Source organism: Eurytemora carolleeae, unplaced genomic scaffold (assembly GCF_000591075.1).
Source record: "Eurytemora carolleeae unplaced genomic scaffold, Eaff_2.0 scaffold131, whole genome shotgun sequence".
Classification (NCBI taxonomy): domain Eukaryota; kingdom Metazoa; phylum Arthropoda; class Copepoda; order Calanoida; family Temoridae; genus Eurytemora; species Eurytemora carolleeae.
In genome coordinates, this window is record NW_019396496.1 from 257,258 (window position 1) to 276,748 (window position 19,491).

The window sequence follows — 19,491 nt, forward strand, 5'->3', positions numbered from 1 at the left end:
TTTCCTCTTTAAAAGTGGTAATTTCTGACAATATCCTTATTTGTATCTGCAGCATAAATGCGCAAAGCCTCCTTTACAAGGAAACCTCACTTAAAAAATAATCAATTTTCAGCTGGAAAATGAGGATATCTTCAGTTTTTTTGCTAAAACAGATGTTTGTGAATTTAAAATACAACTTTTTTAAAAGGGGGGAAACTGTAAGTTACGTTGACGCTCACTTTAAAATTCAGACTAATTAATAACATCTATCTTTAATTATTTTTTTATTCTTTATTATTTAAGTATGTATAATGTCTGTTTAGTATATGTCTTCTATATTTCGGTTTAAAAAGACGCGAGAAAACTTGAACACAAATAATGAATTTTGAAAAATTCCTCCAATTATAAATGTTTAGAAAAATAATTTTAAAATTGTTAAATATTTTCAAAAACATATTTAGGATTCCTGAAATATTTAGGATTCCTGAAATATTTAGGATTCCTAAAATGGGCCTAATTTCAGTAAATGTCTAATATTTCTGTTTAAAGAAGAGATGTGGAGAAAAACTTGAAGAAAAATGAAGACACACCTGTGTAGGAGTCCCTGCAGACAAAGGGTCAAATCAATTATATAGCTTGGCATTTAGGGGAGGGGAGCAAGGTTACGAGGAACCCTCTCAGCTTAGTAAATAATATTAATATTTTAGAAATCAATTATATTCTGCGAATTTGCACGAGCTGGCATTCACACAGAAACCTTGTATATTGCAGTCTATAGCAGGGGTGTTTATAAGGAAGGGAGTAGGGAGAAGGGAGACGTGAGTAAGGAGTAGGGAGTAGGGATTAGGGAGTAAGGAGTAGACAACAGGAATTTAGGAAGTAGGGCAGTGGCGTAAATAAGGGGGGTAATTTGGGTTATTTACCCCACCCCCCTAGAATCCTGGGGGTCCCCACTCAGAATCTTGAAGGTAATTACCTCTGAACAATTCAGGCCTGAATAGCAGGGCTTACTGCACTTACTACCCCTTCAAGTTCCATGTTGCCTTCCCCCCTAAAAAAGACATTCCCTCATGGTGGCGGAAATAGAGCTGGGTTTTTAAGGTTTTTTACCCCCCCCCCCCTAGAATTTGTTTTTAAAAAAGGTTGATTTTAAAAATTAAATATCTTTAAAATTTGCACAAAAATAATTTAAATGTGCAGATACTTCAGATATTTAAGATTTTAAGTCAACATATTCTAAATGATTCTAAATTCTAAAACTCTAAAAATCTAAAACAATAAAAATTTACCCCCCCCCCCCTACAGAATTCTTATTTACGCCCCTGGAGAGGGCTAAAAGGATAGGCCGTGTGGCATTTTCATCGTCTGTGACAGGCTCCGGGCCGAGCGCCGCGGCTAGTATAGGCTAGGGGGCCATATCTCAGCTGTAATACTACGTGCTAGGTCGGATGTGTAGTATAGAGGATTTGGCGTAGGTTAGAAGTGGAGTATGGCGGATATATGTGGGTCGAAAAATACACCACCTTTCTTCTGCTTTTATTTTACAAAAGGACTTGTCGTCTTTAATTTAGAAATTTTTCTAAGAAATAGTTCCGCGGCACAAGCCCATTCTCTATTTACTTTTAATTTTATTTAGTTTTGATGTAGTGTCGTTCCTATAAATGTACTTTTAAATATTGGGATAAAAATTTAATATTAATAGTTGAAGGAAGCAAGCCTAATGCGTCTGAATTAGCTAGGAACTCAATTTGGTTATTTCCTGAGTCAGCTATAAGATAACGTTGTTTGGACCCGGTCGGGCCCCTCCCGCACCCCATCTCCTTTTATTTTTGTGCATAGAGCTTATATGGTCAAAGTTGGACATGCGACCGCAGCACCCTCCTTAATAGCCCTTCTCGGCCGCGTGGTCTGGCCCCCTAGCCTATTTTTGCCAAAGAACTCGCCCCCGCCCCCTAGCCTGCCCTGGTCACAGCGATCTGCTTGAAAATTACATAAACCCAACCTAACCACAAACCAACATAAAATGAAAATTTTTTCTGTGCTAGAGATTTATTTCAAATGTTTTCTTGTTTCAACCTTGTTTCTGTTCATTCTTCTGTATTATATTTATTTATTTATTTATAAATCTGTGTTTCTAATATCTGGGAAACTATGGTCCTCTCTTCCCGCCAGGCAAAGTTAATTTTATTGGCTCAATAACAAATGACGGATTCTGGTGTCCATTGATTTATATGGGTTGTCCTAGAGAACGCTTTTTGCCCCCCCCCCCCCCACCGTGGAGCCCTCCTCCTATCATTTTTGTAAATGTCCAATATTTTTCGACATAATTAACAATATTTATTTAGTATTACTTCAGGGTTATGTTAAGTTAAGCCAATTTCTGGGCGGCTAGGATATGTTGGGGGACATTAAACATAAATTAGAAATTAGATATCCTTGTACTAGTTGTGACTACTTTGCATCTACTCCACATATTGAGTTTAAACTCGAGGGCGATATATATCCTTGTGATAAATGTGAATATATTTCTGCTTTAGCTAAAGATCTAAAATGAAACATTGAGATTATACACGAGGGAGTTAGATATGGTTGTAAAAAATGTGAATACGCGGGAACTTCAGCAAGTCATCTGAAAATACACATTCAGAGTAAACCCGAATGAGTGAGACTTCCCTGTGATAAATGTGATTTCACTTTATCTTCAGCAAAAGATCTGAGAAGACCAAATGAGATAAAACATCAAGAAGTCAGATATCCTTGTGATAAATGTGAACACGCTGCTACTACAGCAAGCAATCTAAGAATACACATTGAGGGCAAGCATGAAGGAGTAAAATAGTCTTATGAAAAATGTGGATGCATTGTAGATTCTGCAAGACAACACATCAAAATAAAGCACGAAAGAGGTGAGATATTTATGTGAATACGCTGCAACTACAAGAAGAGATCTCAAGAAGCATATTCGGAGGAAACATGAAACAACCCTTTCTTGTGAGGAATGTGCGTACATATCATCTAAACCTAGTGATCTAATGAAACACATTCATAGTGAACATAAAGACTGCCAAGTGGAAGGAAAAATCAAGATTAAAGGAACTGATTCTTTGCCACAACATTAAATATTTTATATATCTTTACAACCTGATGGTTTAAACCTTTGACATTTCAAACTTAGATTATTTGATAATATAGAATCTTTAGTTAGAAATATATAAGGTCTACAACATTGGATTGCTCAGAAATAGGGATTAGAAAATCAGAGTTTGTGGCAACGAATCAATTCCTTTACGCTTTAGATAGTTCTATAAATACTGATTAAATTCAATAGTGTAAATGTTATAAAATTAGAGAGTTTGATTCCAAGACGATGATATATCTATTTAAAACTATGAGTATAAGTCGATTCAAAGGGAACAATATTCATTAATTCAAATCATCGAAATATACGACATTGTTTCCTTTAATAAAAAAGTAATAAAATTAAACCTGATCAAATACGCCATATTTTCAGTACTATTATTGCAGAATAAGTTCAGTACTTATTATACAACTTCATTTAAGACAAATAAGATTTTTCGTGAAACTGTTTTTGTCAATTTCTATTTAATAATAATGGTTCCCATCTATTGCTTCTATGTTGAGGCCTCGGTAGAACTGTGTTAGCTCTAACTCCTCGGTAGAGCTAGAGCTGTGTTAGCTCTAACCCCTCGGTAGAGATGTGTTAGCTCCAATCCCTCGGTAGAACTGTGTTAGCTCCAACCCCTCGGTAGAACTGTGTTAGCTCCAACCCCTCGGTAGAGTTGTGTTAGCTCCAACCTCTTGGTAGAACTGTGTTAGCTGCAACCCCTCGGTTGAGTTGTGTTAGCTCCAACCCCTCTGTAGAGCTGTGTTAGCTCCACCCCTCGGTAGACCTGTGTTAGCTCCACCCCTCGGTAGAGTTGTGTTAGCTCTAACCCCTCGGTAGAACTGTGTTAGCTCTAACCCCTCGGTAGAGATGTGTTAGCTCCAACCCCTCTGTAGAGCTGTGTTAGCTCTAACCCCTCGGTAGAGCTGTGTTAGCTCTAACCCCTCGGTAGAGCTGTGTAAGCTCTAACCCCTCGGCCAACTTCACAAATCTTGACAGTTTTCTCTCAGGATCCGGAACTATGCATTATGTAAAATGATCAACAGTATTGGTCGGGTGTATGTTTTAAAGGTGCTAGGGACGTAAATTCAAGTGACCCTCCATTTAATAAGGAGTTTAATGCCAAATTCACAACGGTACCTTTTCATCCTTTGTCTGAGAAAAAAATACAACTTCATGTTTTGGTGCTTAAAAACTGAATTCAATCGGGAGAGAGAAAAGGTTTCAAATTGACTAAATTTATTTGTAATATTTTCCCATTACCTTTTAAAAGGTTGAACGGACCGTTGTTAATTGCGCATGTAGATTTTTAAATAAGGGGTTTGTTAGAAAATACATTGGCCTTCCATAAACGAATTTCATCCCGGAAAAGTTAGAAACTGTAAAATACAGTGTACTTATTTCAGAGAGAATGGCTAGAGTTAGTATGGAAGATTTGGAGATGAAAGAAGAAATGAATATCAAAGAGGAAATAGTATCTCCCTCTACTGTAGAGGATACATGTACTGGAGAGGATACATGTACTGCAAAAGATATATTTACTGCAGAGGATACATGTACTGGAGAGGATACATTTAGCATAGAGGACAAATGTACTGTTTATATAAAGGAAGAAGATGTAAAGATTGAAACCACAACGATTAAAGGTAAAGATAAAATTTATGTAAAATTAAGTATAGTCGTCGTCGTTTGTATTAATACAGTGAAGACGACTTTTAATTTCAATTTTAAATTCCAAGCTCTCAAACAGCAAAGAAAAGCTGACATTTTATAGCTTTTCTTTGTTTACTCGTAAACTTATAATCTGAAAAAAGCTTATTAGGAAGCAAATAGAAAACTCGACCACTGCACTGTATGTAATACTTTTATTAGAGTAATTTATTTCTACACAAACAAACAGACAATTTAACTAATTAAACCTTTTTTAATACTTTTTGATTTTTTTCCCTCAGTTTATTATTCGTTAGAATTAATTTTATTCCGTTTTTAATATTGATTTAATGTTCAGATGAACTGATGGATTATGAAGAAGAATCAATGCAAAAAAACATTAAGAATAAATCAGAGAAAGTAAGATATCCCTGTTCTATGTGCTCATTTACAGGAGGCACTACAAGTCATCTTAGAAGGCACATTGACATTAAACATAAAGGAATTAGATATTCTTGTTCTAGTTGTCACTACTCTGCAACTACACCACAGGGTTTAAGAATACATGTTGAGTTTAAACATGAGGGAAAAAGGTATCCTTGCGATAAATGTGAATACATTGCTGCTTTAGCTAAAGATCTCAAAAGACACACTGAGATTATTCATATGGGAATAAGATATCCCTGTGATAAATGTGAATACGCTGGATCGTCGGCATATCATTTAAAAATACACATTCAGAGTAAACACGACGGAGTGAGATATCCCTGCGATAAGTGTGAATTAACTTTCTGTTCTCCAAAAGATCTTCGGAGACACATTGAGATCAAACACGAAGGAGTGAGATATCCTTGTGATATGTGTGATTACACTACGACTAGACCCAATTTACTTAGAAATCATATTGAAGGTAAACATGAAGGAGTAAGATATCCTTGTGATAAGTGTGAATACGCTACAACTTCGGCAAGAACACTTTTACAGCACATTAAAGTTAATCACGAAGGAGTGAGATATCTTTGTGATCAATGCGAATATGCTTCCACTACAAGAAGTCATCTGAAGAAACACATTGAAAAGAAACATGAGACAAAGTATCCGTGTGAGAAATGTGAGTTTATAGGGGACAAAGCTATTGATCTGAGGAAGCATTGTAAAAGTGAACACAAAGACTGACAAGTGACAGGGAATAATATTGAAAATAAGTTTAGACCGTCGAAATCTCGATTAAAACTTTAAAATGATAATATTTCCGAAAGAGAATATCTGTAAATATGCTCCGATCCTCTCCCATCTATCTTTCTACCTGAATTGGCGTATTTCTATGAGAAGGGGTTTATTTGTTGGCTTATTATAGATTAGTGTCATACTTCACCTGGTTCATTAATTTACATCATTTGGTGGAAATTTTGGTACCCAATACCCAGTCATTAAACTGCTAAATAATCTTGAGTCTTTTATTTTTAACTATATGAAATATCTTAAACGACTTTTGAATTTCAGAATCTTCTAGCTTTATTCCGTAACTCATCCCTAGCTCATAGATTATCCTAAAAAATCGTCCCCCCCCCCCCCATATAGAAAATCATTTTTCTTATGGGGTTTTTACGCTGAATTGGGAAAAATAAATGATTTTTTCGGGTGAAATTAATGGGTAAAATATATAAAAAAAATGAAAAAATTTGTCTTTTTGATGTCTCATCAGGGGTGAAATTCTGAAAAATATACACCCCTGCTGCAATCTAGCATCAGGAGTGAACGAACGCTCCATTGCTCACCCATGTATCCGCCCCTGAATGATCATAAAATAGTTTACATGAACATAAAAATAATTTAATGAAATAGTTTTTTTGTTTGGGCTATTTATAGTGACAAATGGACATAGTTGGATATGTGGCCGCAGCGCCTGGCCCACTAGCCTGTCCTAGCCGTAGCGCTCGGCCCACTAGCCTGTCCTAGCCGTAGCGCTCGGCCCGAAAACTGTCTTAACCTCTCCTAACCCTGAAATAATACAAAACAAAAAATAATTCAAATTACTAAAGTAAATAGTTCAAATGAAAAATCTATGTTCATTTGAATTTGATGATTGTTTAACCTATTTTTTTTAATGAAAGTTAAAGATTTTAAGCCTGATATTCAAAGAAAATAGTTCAAATGAGGAAATAACCACTCAAAGGTTAATTTTATTTGAAGCCGTCATTACCCCCCTTTGTTAATGTTTAGATGAAGTATGTTAAAATCTGGTAATTCTTTCAATGAATTATTTCAGAAAAAATGGCCGGGAACTTCAAGAAGGAAATAAAGATGGAGAATGTTGAGATTAAAGGAAAGATTCAGGAAGAAATTCTTCCCTCCTCTACTGTTGAGAATACATGTACTGTAGAGGATTTGTGTACTGTTTATATAAAAGAAGAAGATACAAAGATGGAAACTCAAGGTAAACAATATTTAAAAATAATAAATACCCCACTAATTCTCGTCCGAGTCCTGGTAGTTGCAAAATATCTTCCCGAGTTCCACATCTGAAGATTTAATTTATATTTTATAATATTTAAACATTAAAATAGGGGATCACAATAAGGCTATATTTTCACCATTGTAACTTCAATTTGGTGAATAGTGTTTTCGCGTTAAAATTTCCTTCTTTTCAACGCAATCCAGGTTTCGATCCCAGATAGTTAACAAATACTCGGCCGAGCCCTACATAGGATAAAATTGAGTTCTTTTTTAATCTCATGTACAGGCTTATGTGGTCGATCAATTTGGGGGGCTCGAACGAGATTTTGTGCGGTGCCTAACGTCCCTCCCTCGGTGGACATGGTTTTTCGCAGCAGCAGCTTGCAGACCCTTGCCAATCCAGTTCCCGGGACTATTATCTTAACTTTAGTGACTTTATGACAAAAGTTTTCAAACAATAGCCACCAAAATCCTTTTTTTCAACAATGAGCAATGAGCTTTAATGATTTAATGCACAAGTGGAGCCAATGAGTTCTTGATTGTATATATAATGTAATTTTAGAAAGAATGGAGGAGATAAAGATGGAAAGTGTTGAAATAAAAGAAGAAATTCAAGAAGATATCACCTCATCCTCTACTGAAGAGGATACAGAGGATACAAATATTGTCTATATTAAGGAAGAAGATGTAAAGATTGAAATCACTGAAAATCAAGGTAAATATAAATTTTTTGTTCCTTTTTCTGTTTTATCTCATCTTATCATTTTATACCGCTGTTGTATTGGTATTTGAGGGAGAAGGGCGAGGCACATTTTTATAAAGTAATTATTTATAACAGCAGGCTTTTAATAACAGTTTTCGGACAAGAAAATGATGCAAGATTTCCTACTTAGTATTTTGATAAAAAAAAATCACTATTTGTTTTGTCAAATTGGAAACTTTTCAGATGAAATCTTAGAGGATCCATTGCAACCCAAGTCTAAGGTAAAAAGTCAAAGGAAAGCAGAAGAAGGGAGATATCCATGTGATAAATGTGAGTTTAGGGCGCCTCATCCATGTAAACTTAAGTTGCATATTGAGATCAAACATGAGGGATTGAGGTACCCATGTAAACATTGTGATTATTCTACAACTTCGGCAAGCTATCTTCGAGTACATATTAGGAGTAAACATGAAGGAGTGAGTTATACTTGTAATCAATGCAAGTACACTGCATCTAGAGCAAGTATTCTAAGAATTCATATTGAGAGTAAGCATGAAGGAGTGAGATATCCTTGTGATAAATGTGAATACGCTGCAACTAGAGCAGGAGATCTTAAAGTTCATATTAAGAGTGTACACGAAGGACTAAAATATCCATGTGATAGATGTGGATTCACTTCAACCAGAGAAAGTCATCTCAAATCACATATTGAGGCAAAACATGAAGGAGTCAGATTTCTTTGTAATAAATGTGAATACTCTACTTCTACAGAACGAAATCTTAGAGTACATATTGAGAGTAAACACGAAGGAGTAACATATCCCTGTGATAAATGTGAATTCACTACAACTAGGAAAAATCATCTTAAATCACACATTGAGAGCAAGCACGAAGGAGTAAGATATACATGTGATAAGTGTGAATACTCTGCAGCTAGAGCATATCAGTTAAAACAACACATTAAGAGTAAACACGCAGGAGTAAGATATCCTTGTGATAAATGTGAACATAGGTCAAGTAATAACAGTGATCTCAAGAAGCACATTCGTAAAAAACACGGAGGAATAGGTTGAATTAATTAATCTCGAGAAAATAAAATTACGTGTATATTATGCATGTAATTTCAGAAATCTCATTTAAAATTCGGATGGTGATGGACCAAACCTCTGTAGAGTAAAAAAGTAGATGTTAGTTCCACATTTATTGAAAATATATTTCGGTCTGGGTTGACCCTCTTCAGTTCTAACGATATAACAACCATCAAAATCGATAAAAAAAAAAAATGAAACCAAAGGAAAATAAACAAAAAGATTATTTAAAAAAAAATTGGGCTGTCAAATGGACTAAAGGGAAACGAACACAGATCATGAGTTTGAAAAAAAGATAATTTGCAAATATTCACTTTAAAAAAATGTTTTTAGACAATTATTATTCCTTGAGATTGTTTCTTCACAAAGATTAAAAACAAACTGTGTCGATGTGTGTGTATAGAGTGGGGGTCGGGGTGGGGGTCGATCTAATTAACGAACTTTTGCGTAAGTCGGGGGGAGGGGGAGGGGGGGCGGCTTGTTTAAGGAGGGGTATTTAAACCTTTTAAAGAATTGGACATAAAAAAACTCTTTTTTTAAAACATACTGAATTAGAGTTAACAATTAAAGTAAAACTATTTTTTTCTGTTCATTCCTCTGAGTTCTGTTATAAAATCTCTGATGTATTTAGATTCTCGTACTTCAAGTAAACTTCTTCCGTGGTCCCAAACCTTCTCTAGAACGCTAATTTTTAGATGGTAGAGTTCATGTCCAGGAAGGTTAACATGTTCAGAAATCTCTTCAATCTCATTATCTTGTAAAAACCAACATTAACATTTTTTGGTTTCAAGAATGATTTTAGAAATAATCGATTAGGTTAACTCAACGCGCCTTTTTAGGGATTTAAAAACCAGAAAGACCTCTTTATTGTTTTATAACAATGGTCTTTGAAAATAAAAAATCTGAATTAAGAGTCTGATGCAATTGTTATTATTGTGTTTGGAATAAAAGGAGAATCGGTACCAGTACAAACGTCAGTCCAACAAACGGCGGATGTTTCAAATGTCGGACACTACAAACGTTGGACTTACAAACGTCAGACTGGTACAAACGTCGGACTGGTACAAACGGCAGACCAGTACAAACGTCAGACTGGTACAAACGTCGGACTGGTACAATTGGCAGACCAGTACAAACGTCGGACGGGAACATTTATAAGGAAAAGACCGTTGCTATAATAAATAAATTAAAAATCACATATTGTGTTCAAAATCAAAGACAACTGAATAAAGTCTCATCCTTTGTAGGTAGCACTGTATAAAACAACAGACAATAAAGGATTTGGGTTCAATTGTCACAAACTCTAATGCTTCAAAATTTCTATATCTTTGAAACCCGACGTCGTATAACCTTTAATATTTTAACCTGTCCTGTGAAATCAATAAGATCATACAGTTTAAGTTTAAAAGTATTAAATGTTAATTACCAGGTTGCAAAGATATAGGGATGAGAATATTTGAGTTGGTGGCAAGAAGTCAGTTCCTTTGGATAGTTTTTAATTAGACCAGTCGATAAAGGAAATAACTTTTTAATTAAAAAATCTTAAAGTTCAAATAATTTTTTTTCCTTAGTCCGACCTTTGTACTGTTCCGACGTTTGTACTGGTCCGACGTTTGTACTAGTCCGACGTTTGTCCTGGTTCAACGTTTGTACTGTCCGACGTTTTTACTGTCCGACGTCTGTAAGTCTTAGGTTTGTACCGTCCGACGTTTGTGGGTCCGACGTTTGAACTGGTACCGGAGAATCCTTAAGTTAAATATTTCATACAGCGATAACCGGAAAACAATGGAATAGAAAGACGAAGCAATATTCAAGCGTTTTGTTACAAAGCAAATATTTTTACTGGTAACTTAGCAAAACACTACTTAAGTGAAATGGGTCTATTTACACTGTACAATTGATATGTCTAATGTTCATTGAACTAGTTTAAGTCCTAACTTGAGTTTAAAAGTCATATTCCTTTTTCAGAATTTTCTGGTTATCACAGTAAAATTGATTAAACACGTAATAAAAAGGATTTATTAAATCATTAGTAAGCGCTTAAAAAGGAATAGATAATCACTATCATTACTACCTTTGATTAGATATGTAAAAATGAATTATACTATGATATAATTTATATTGAACTTTAACAAGTTTAAAGTATCATAGGTCTGTAAATTCTCAAAATTAAATATATCTAGTCAAATAATGTATTCTGTGGCAAATATTTGATTCTTTCACGTTGTTTCAACTACAGGGTTACCCACAAAGGATAAGACTTAAAGACGACCTGAATCGCTTGAAATATGAAGATTCCAAAAATACAGAAACCCCTCGAAAATTTTACAGAAAAGTCTCCAAAAAAGTAAAAACCTCAACTAAATAGAGTTTTAAAAGTACGGAAACCCCTCAAAAATTTTGCGTAAACGCCTTAAAGAAAAAGAGCTAACACCTCAACTAAATAGAGTTTAAAAATATATAGAAACGCCTAAAATATTTTGCGGAAACACCTCAAAAATATTGTGAAATCCCTAAAAAATACTGGGAAATCCCTTAAAAATATTTGTCGGCTAAAAATATTTTAGGAAATGCCTCAAAATAAAGAGGGCACCCCACAAAAACTGGGTTTTGAGGGATTTCCATATTTCTCACAGAAATCGCGGAAACAACTCCAAAAAACTTCTTTTGAGGGGTTTACGCTTTGTAAGAATTCTTCACCGACAGGAATTAATGCAGTAATAATCTGTGTTTGTCTATTTGTTCATATGTCCAATTATCTACTTACATAAAATAGTAATATCTGTTTGTTTGTTTGTATGTTCGATCAGAACCCATAAAATTCTTGACCGATTTGCCTCAAGTTTTGATTCGGGAACTTGTTAGAGCTACGAAAATGTTCTCAGTGTATAGGAAAACTTAGATTTCTGAGAAATGCTGGGTTCCTAAGCTAGTAATTCATGATCTTCTTTAAAAAACTTTGATGGCCCAATACAATTCTCATTTAAATAATTTTTATCAAGTCTCAATTACAAATTCTTAACATTGTAGAAAATTGGGTGTTTTTATTTGTTTTGAAACCTTAAATAATATTCTCCAACTTCATTGAGAATTTTCACAAGTTTTATCCCCATTACAACTAATTACAATATTCCAGAGAATATGGCCGAAAACCAGAGAAAGAAAATAAAAATGGAAAATATTGATATCATAGATGCAATCCTTCTTCCCTCTACTCTAGAGGAAACATGTGCTGTTTATATAAAGGAAGAAGATGTAAAGGTTGAGATAAGTGAACCATATCAAGGTAAAATTATAAAATGTAATTTAAATATCAATATTAAATCTTCTTGCATTGAAAATTTTCCAACAAGAGTTTTGGATAAATTCGAGGTGATGTGCAGATATTTAAAAAAACACACAAAACTTATTAAAACACCGGTAAGTCTAAAGTATTGCTTCTAGATCTACAAAAAGGCAAGACTAGTGTATTTTACCCCAAATCAAGAAAACAACTACATTATTAATCCGATTTAGAACGATACCTTTCATGAATGCCTAATCTATATATAAATTTGGCTTGTCTGTCTGTCTGTTTGTTTGTATCCAATAAACGTCAAAACGGCTGAACCGATCGGGCCCAAATTTTTTGTGGGACATCTAGGGACCCCAGGGAAGGTTTATGAATGATTGAAATTTTAAATATTTGTCTCAATCAAAATTCGATCTTCATTAAATTTTTTAAAATTTTGAAAATCCACGAAATTTTTTGTGAAAATCCGCGAATTATTTTTGTTTTGTTTTACGATGTACACAAAGAGAACATTGTTCACAATTAATTTAGAATATGGGTGCGAAGCGCCCTCTAAGGCTAGAAAGAAGGGCGCGAAGCGCCTTGAATTTCTAGTCTAAATATTGGCTTGTCTGTTTGTTTGTATCCAATAAACGTCAAAACGGCTGAACCGATCGGGCCCAAATTTTTTGTGGGACCTCACGTGACCCCAGGGAAGGTTTATGAATAATCAAAATTTTAAAAATGTGTGTTTAAAATTTTTTTATTTTGAAAAATTTTGAAAATGCGCAAAAAATATTATGAAATCCGCAAACTTTTTTGTTTTTGTTTTATACTGTACAAAGAGAAGATGTTCAGAGATAAAGCCACAATTAAAAGTTGAAATAGAAGATGGGCGCGAAGCGCCCTATAAGCCTAGAAAGAAGGGCGCTTCGCGCCCTGAATTTCTAGTATATTCATATTTCCTCCTTCATCATTTGATTATTTTTTATATTGGTTTCTCTTTGATGGGACTTGCGCATTTCTCCTTTAAAAACATTCGGGAATTTGTGAGAATTCAACATTTACCACTCTAGAAAGTTGACGACAACTTTCACATTGCTGATTAAATATGGATTTAAAGGGTATCATTGTGCATCCGACATACCCCTCTTTTAAATTAATGGTCAATTTGTAATATTTGCACTATATTTTAGAGGACACATGTACTGTATATGTAAAAGAAGAAGAAATCAAGGAGGAAGAGATTAAAGAAGAAAATATTTGTATCAAGGATGAAGTACCCTCCCCTTCTACTGAAGAGGATACATGTACTGTATATGTAAAGGAAGAAGATGTTAAGATGGAAAATACTGAGATTACAGGTAATGATAGAATATCATTACTTCTTTCTTACTTAATGACATAAGTAGGAACTTCATAGGGACTACGCATCTTGATTCAAAGTATTAGCAGAAATGTTTAACTATATTCTTTAATGCGTGATTATTTCCATGTTTAGATTTAGTTTTCCTAATGTGAAATTCCCAGGGTATAATAAAATGTATATTTTAGATGAAATAGTTCTCAATGAAGAGGATCCTCTGCTGGTTGGATCAAAGATAACCAAGAAGAGGAAACTAGAAGGAGTAATATATTCTTGTGATAAATGCGACTATACTGCAACTTGCAGAGGTAATCTAAATAAACATATTAACAGTAAGCATGAAGGAGTGAGATATCCTTGTGATAAATGTGAGTACTCTGCAATCAGCCGAAGTCATCTCAAAAAACATACTGAAAATAAACACGATGGAGTGAGATATCCATGTGATAAATGTGATTATTTGGCAACTAGACCAACTCGTTTAAGAGAACATATTAAGGTTAAACACGAAGGAGGAGGATTTTCGTGTTTGAAATGTGAATACGCTGCAACTACAGCAGCGGATCTTAGAAGACATACCGAAAGTAAACATGAAGGGGTGAGATACCCATGTGATAAATGCGAGTATTCAGCAACTAGACCAACATTTCTCAAAGAACACATTCAGAGGAAACACGAAGGAGGGGGACATCAGTGTGTTATATGTGAACATGTTTTAACTACAGCTGGGGATCTTAGAAAACATATGGAAAGTAAACATGAAGGAGTGAGATATCCTTGTGATCAATGTGAGTATTTGGCTACTAGACCGATTCATCTAAAAACTCATAAAGAGTCTGTGCACGAAGGACTGAGATTTCCTTGTGATAAATGTGAATACTCAGCAACTTGCCGAGGTAATCTCAAAAAACATATTGAGACTAAACATGAAGGAGTAAGATATCCATGTGATAAATGTGAATACGCTGCTACTAGGCCAAATCATCTCAGAGACCATATTAAGGTTAAACACTTAGGTGTGCGATATCCTTGTGATAAATGTGAATACACAGCTTCTAAAGTACAGGATCTGAGAAGACATATCGGAAATAATCATTAAGATATCTTTGAGTTAGATATCTTTGTAATACTAGCCTTAGAGGGCGCTTCGCGCCCATCTTCTTAATTAATTGTGAACATGTTCTCTTTGTGTACATCGTAAAACAAAACAAAAATAATTCGCGGATTTTCACACAAAATTTCGTGGATTTTCAAAATTTTAAAAAATTTAATGAAGATCGAATTTTGATTGAGACAAATATTTAAAATTTCAATCATTCATAAACCTTCCCTGGGGTCCCTAGATGTCCTACAAAAAATGTGGGCCCGATCGGTTCAGCCGTTTTGACGTTTATTGGATACAAACAGACAGACAGACAAGCCAAATTTATATATAGATATGTGAATAAGTTTTAAAATACAAAGTTAGTATTAAGAGTAAACTTAAAGGAGTGAATTATCCTTGTGATGAATGTGATTAAGCTGCAAATAATCATAGTAATCAACTCTTAAAATATAAAGAGTAGAAAAAAAGTAAGTGACTAGTGAGAGATCCCTGTGATAAATGTAAATACTGTGCACCAACAACATCAAATCAAATTTAAAGAGACACTTTCTTGCAAAACATTGAAATTTATCGCCAAGGCTGAGTTCAGAGATATTATTATCCTTGCGCAATTTGTTGGCCTTTTTCGTCTTTTTTCGCTCAGCCCCGCAATTTTCTAAACATTTCAATCTAATTCGATCCAGTTTTGCAATTTATTTATCTGTTTCTATTTGTTGGAACGATTTTCTAATCTCAATTGAATATTTTTTTTTAAGCCGGAAACGGATAAAATATTTTCAGATTAAGAATTTGAGTTGTTTAAAGTTTAGGAAATACGGAAAAAATATTAAGAAATGGAGCAAATAAATTCCTCAGAATTAGAATTTTTAAGTTTTTCAAAAAGCAGAACCAGATCGAAAAATATAGAAAACCTGATCATTAAATTGAGATTAATTCTCTTTCCTTTAAATAATACTTTTCAAGCCACCATGTTTTTTCATCTTTGTAAAATATAGAATTTCGCGTAATTTTCCGTTAACATGGATGAGGGATGCGGCCATGAGCCCAGCAATATCCTGTTCGAACCCAGGTAGTCAGGAGAACCCTGCCCGAACCCCGCAGAATCCTTTTTTTAAAATTCGCGGATTTTCTTGTAAAAATTTAGAAAATTTTCTTCCTTCTAAATATAAAAAAATTCTACCTTTTGAACGTTCTGCCTTTTGTCTATTCTACCTTTTGATCGTTCTACCTTTTGATTGTTCTACCTTTTGTCATTCTACCTTTTGTCATTCTACCTTTTGTCATTCTACCTTTTGTCATTCTACCTTTTGTAATTCTACCTTTTGTACGTGAGCCCCTTTTCGAGCCAAGCAAAAGACTGCCAAAAAAAAACCACTTTTTTTCATAATTGATTTTAAAAAGAAAAAAAAATCATAAAAGAAAATGGTGCGGGAATAGATAATTTTAAAAACTTTAAACCTCTTCTTCAGTGTTAAATGTTGTCCTCTTAACACTGAAAAAGAGTTTTAATGTTTTAAAACTTTAAAGAGTATGTAATCTATTCCCGCACCTTTTCCTTTTATGAATTTTTGTAGATATCTTTTGTAAATATCTTTCAAGTGTAAATTCTTTATTAAACTCATGTAGATTTATTAAAATTTACACCCTTTCTATTGTTAACGTTTCTTATTCTTTCCCTTGGCAGTTTGCCTTTATCTTCTCTGTTTTAAGGGACTTTAAGCGTAATAATGCAAAGATGGCAAGAAGACAGGTGGAAAGTAAACATGATGGAGTAAGATATCCCTGTAATAATTGTAGAATGCTGCATCTTCTACCAGTATTCTGAAAAGGCATATGAAGAGTATACAGGGTGTCAAAAAAAACGGGGAATAAGGGTCAACAGACTCGTTTGAAATCGGATTTTAAAGATTGAGACCATTTTTAAAATCTATTTACAATATTTCCGATTCAAAAAGCCCTATTTAAGGCTTGTAGACCTAAACAAATTGTATAGGCTCCAAAAGTTTCCAACTGGAGTGAGTAAATTTGGTTCAAATAAAGATAATCTCCATTTGCACATACGGGTCTATGCAGACTTGTTTGTAATCGGATTTTCAAATTGTAAACCATTTTTGATATCTACACACAATGTTTGATTCAATGAGCTCAATTAATTGTACTGTAATAAACTGTAACCTTACATTAAATATAAAATAGTGCAAACTGAGATTATCTTTTACTTTTTACTTCGCTCCAGTTGGAAACTTGAGGAGCTTATAAAATTGTTGTTTGTATGTCTACAAGCCTAAAATTGGACTCAATGATTTGGGTATTGTACGTAGATATCAAAAATGATCTCAATCTTGAAAATCCCGTTTACAAGCAAGTCTGTAGACCCTTATACAAAATTGTGCAAACGGAGATTATCTTTTTTTTTACCAAATTTACTCACTCCGATTGAAAACTTTAGTAGCCTAATATTTAAGATGCTGGTAATAAGGCATAAAGAAATAATCGATAATCAATCAATCAATCAATCAATTTAGTAGCCTATAAAACTGTTGCTTTTAGATCTACAAACTCAAAATTGAGCTTTTTGAATTGGAAATTGTAAATAGATTTTAAAATGGGCTCAATCCTTAAAATACGATTATAAACGAGTCTTATTTTCCAAAATGGGCTCAATCCTTAAAATACGAGTACAAACGACCTTTATTTCCCGATTTTTCGAGACACTCTGTAGCTTAAAAAGATTAACGAACTGAAATAGTCTTGTAATAAATGTGAGTTTACTTTGATAACAGTAACAAACAATCTTAGAAAATACACATTGAAAGTAAACACGAAGAAGTGAAACATTCTTGCAATAATTGTAAATACGTTGAAATTTCAATAAAAAGACTTAGGATACTTATTAGGAGTAAACATATAGGAGTAAGTTTCACATCAAAATTTGACGATTTGTCTACCTCATTATGTCTTTTTGGGGACAAACAAACCTATCTTATGAAAAAAAGTGTTTTCGTCAAAGTCATAATCTTCTGAAATAATATATCAATAATAATAACTAATGAAATTTTTCAGAGAGAATGGCCGAAAACATGGCGGCGGAAATAAAGATGGAAATTATTGAGATTGAAGAAGTAATTTATCCATCGTTTGTAGAAGAGGATTCATTTGAGGTTCATTTAACAGAAGAAGATGAAAAAATGGAAAATGTTGAGATAAAAGAAGAAATCCAGGAAGTTATCTTTAAATCCTTCCCTGAAGCGGATACATATACTGTTCATAAAACGGAAGAAGATGTTGGCGTCATGGAAAATATTGAAATAAAAGAAGAAATTCAAGATGAGATCCCAATATCGTCTACTGGAGAGGATACATGTACTGTTCATATCAAGGAAGAAGATGTGAAGATTGAAATTACTGACTCCCAAGGTAAAACTTTGACTTATTCTTTTTTTGTACTAAATATTATTATTTTTTTATTATTATTATAATTATTATCGAGTAACCAACAGCTGCAAGAGTTAGACCAAATTCTCAGATTTTATTGATAGATATTTATAACGACCTGGAGCAGTTTTGGTTGTGGAAGACTTATACTTTAAAGATTATTGTTATATTGATAAAAAATTAAAAGGTAAAAATAAAATTAAAATTTGTTGTTTCTGTCTAGGTAAACTTGTGGCGTATCAAAATGAATTTCCCCTTCCAAACAAACCCACGAAGAGAAAACTCGAAGGAGCTAAACATATCTGCGGTAAATGTGATTTTGCTGCAACTACAAGAAGAGATCTCAGAAGACACACTGAGAGTATACACGAAGGAGTGAGATATCCCTGTGATAAATGTGTGTATAGTGCGACTAGGTCTAGTCATCTTAGAAAACACATTGAAAGTAAACATGAAGGAGTGAGATATCCATGTGAAAAATGCACTTACGCGGCAACTACAGCAAGTGACCTTAAAAGACATGTTGAGGTTATACACGAAGGAGTAAGATACCCATGTGACACATGCGCTTACTCGGCAACTACAGTAAATGGCCTAAGATTGCACGTTCTGAGTAGACATGTAGGCGTAAGATATCCCTGCAAACTTTGTGATTACGCATCCACAAGAAGGAGTGATCTCAACAGACACATGAGAACAAAACATCATGGTTTTCAGTTAAATATTCGTCCTGTTACTGTTCCAGGGGTAACATATCAACTTGTATCTCCCAAGCTAGAGGAACCAGGAGTGTGATACAATGTACTTAATTAGACTTTCACGTAAATTAGACATGGAATATTTCTTTAATGATGATACCCATATTCCCGGAGAAGAACAAAAAATGAGACATCAATTGAATTTATTGGGTTTTCCCTCAAGTCATTCTTCCCCTTAAATTTTAGTATTTAACGATTGAAAATCTAGTGCTTGTTCTGCACTGTGTTATACCACAATTTGGGAGATTAAAGTTTTCAAGGGGATGGGATAATTTTTCTAAAACTTATTTACCCCGGTCTATTTTACATATTGCGCCTAACCGACTTATACCTACATTAAGCTTCTATCTGACCCACTTATTGTTATCACATCATGTCTAAAAGACCAACACTAAGTGACCAATTTTCACTAAAAACTATATTTTATATCTATAAATGACTTTTTATTTATTTTCTTCTCACTTCTTCATTGTGATTCCTCCACTCGGTCTTTTTCCTCTTCTTTGACATGTTTTTTTATTCAACACTTTTTTCAATTAAAATGAGTAATTTTAT

At 34.0% G+C, this 19,491-nt stretch overlaps 3 protein-coding genes across 7 annotated transcripts; all 3 read left to right on the top strand.

The window, feature by feature from the left end:
• Positions 1-4,490: 4,490 nt before the first annotated feature.
• On the top strand, positions 4,491-6,823 carry LOC111704377 (zinc finger protein 271). Of its 3 annotated transcripts, none has more exons than XR_002765811.1 (3): positions 4,491-4,749; positions 5,112-6,275; positions 6,459-6,823. XR_002765811.1 is itself a non-coding variant. In XM_023476604.1 (2 exons), the coding sequence occupies exons 1-2, from the start codon at positions 4,515-4,517 to the stop codon at positions 5,927-5,929; spliced, it is 1,053 nt and encodes a 350-aa protein (XP_023332372.1). In that variant the 5' UTR covers positions 4,491-4,514; the 3' UTR covers positions 5,930-6,328. The 3 variants fall into 3 exon arrangements, 1 of the variants encoding a protein (XP_023332372.1); XR_002765812.1 differs by having other exon boundaries at positions 6,500-6,823; XM_023476604.1 differs by lacking the exon at positions 6,459-6,823 and having other exon boundaries at positions 5,112-6,328.
• A 203-nt stretch (positions 6,824-7,026) lies between these two features.
• Positions 7,027-9,133, top strand: LOC111704378 (RE1-silencing transcription factor B-like). Its single transcript, XM_023476605.1, has 3 exons — positions 7,027-7,190; positions 7,773-7,925; positions 8,157-9,133. Exons 1-3 carry the CDS (start codon positions 7,028-7,030, stop codon positions 8,984-8,986), a joined length of 1,146 nt encoding a protein of 381 aa, XP_023332373.1. The 5' UTR covers position 7,027; the 3' UTR covers positions 8,987-9,133.
• A 1,833-nt stretch (positions 9,134-10,966) lies between these two features.
• LOC111704364 (zinc finger protein ZFAT) lies at positions 10,967-19,459 on the top strand. 3 transcript variants are annotated; one of them, XM_023476590.1, is made up of 4 exons: positions 10,967-12,287; positions 13,469-13,636; positions 13,827-13,946; positions 16,454-17,805. In XM_023476590.1, the coding sequence occupies exons 1-4, from the start codon at positions 12,143-12,145 to the stop codon at positions 16,516-16,518; spliced, it is 498 nt and encodes a 165-aa protein (XP_023332358.1). In that variant the 5' UTR covers positions 10,967-12,142; the 3' UTR covers positions 16,519-17,805. The 3 variants fall into 3 exon arrangements, with proteins under 3 accessions (XP_023332358.1, XP_023332356.1, XP_023332357.1); XM_023476588.1 differs by lacking the exon at positions 16,454-17,805 and having other exon boundaries at positions 13,827-14,837; XM_023476589.1 differs by lacking the exons at positions 13,469-13,636; positions 13,827-13,946; positions 16,454-17,805 and adding exons at positions 17,807-18,160; positions 18,402-19,459 and having other exon boundaries at positions 11,022-12,287.
• The last annotated feature ends 32 nt before the right edge of the window (positions 19,460-19,491 follow it).

Bases quoted from the DNA above. Each gene is read 5' to 3' on its own strand.
- LOC111704364 (XM_023476588.1), top strand. From the start codon at position 12,143: ATGGCCGAAAACCAGAGAAAGAAAATAAAAATGGAAAATATTGATATC. The intron at 12,288-13,468 runs GTAAAATTATAA...ACTATATTTTAG, and splicing joins GATAAGTGAACCATATCAAG to AGGACACATGTACTGTATAT. The intron at 13,637-13,826 runs GTAATGATAGAA...TGTATATTTTAG, and splicing joins GGAAAATACTGAGATTACAG to ATGAAATAGTTCTCAATGAA.
- LOC111704378 (XM_023476605.1), top strand. From the start codon at position 7,028: ATGGCCGGGAACTTCAAGAAGGAAATAAAGATGGAGAATGTTGAGATT. The intron at 7,191-7,772 runs GTAAACAATATT...ATGTAATTTTAG, and splicing joins TACAAAGATGGAAACTCAAG to AAAGAATGGAGGAGATAAAG. The intron at 7,926-8,156 runs GTAAATATAAAT...GAAACTTTTCAG, and splicing joins TGAAATCACTGAAAATCAAG to ATGAAATCTTAGAGGATCCA.
- LOC111704377 (XM_023476604.1), top strand. From the start codon at position 4,515: ATGGCTAGAGTTAGTATGGAAGATTTGGAGATGAAAGAAGAAATGAAT. The intron at 4,750-5,111 runs GTAAAGATAAAA...TTTAATGTTCAG, and splicing joins TGAAACCACAACGATTAAAG to ATGAACTGATGGATTATGAA.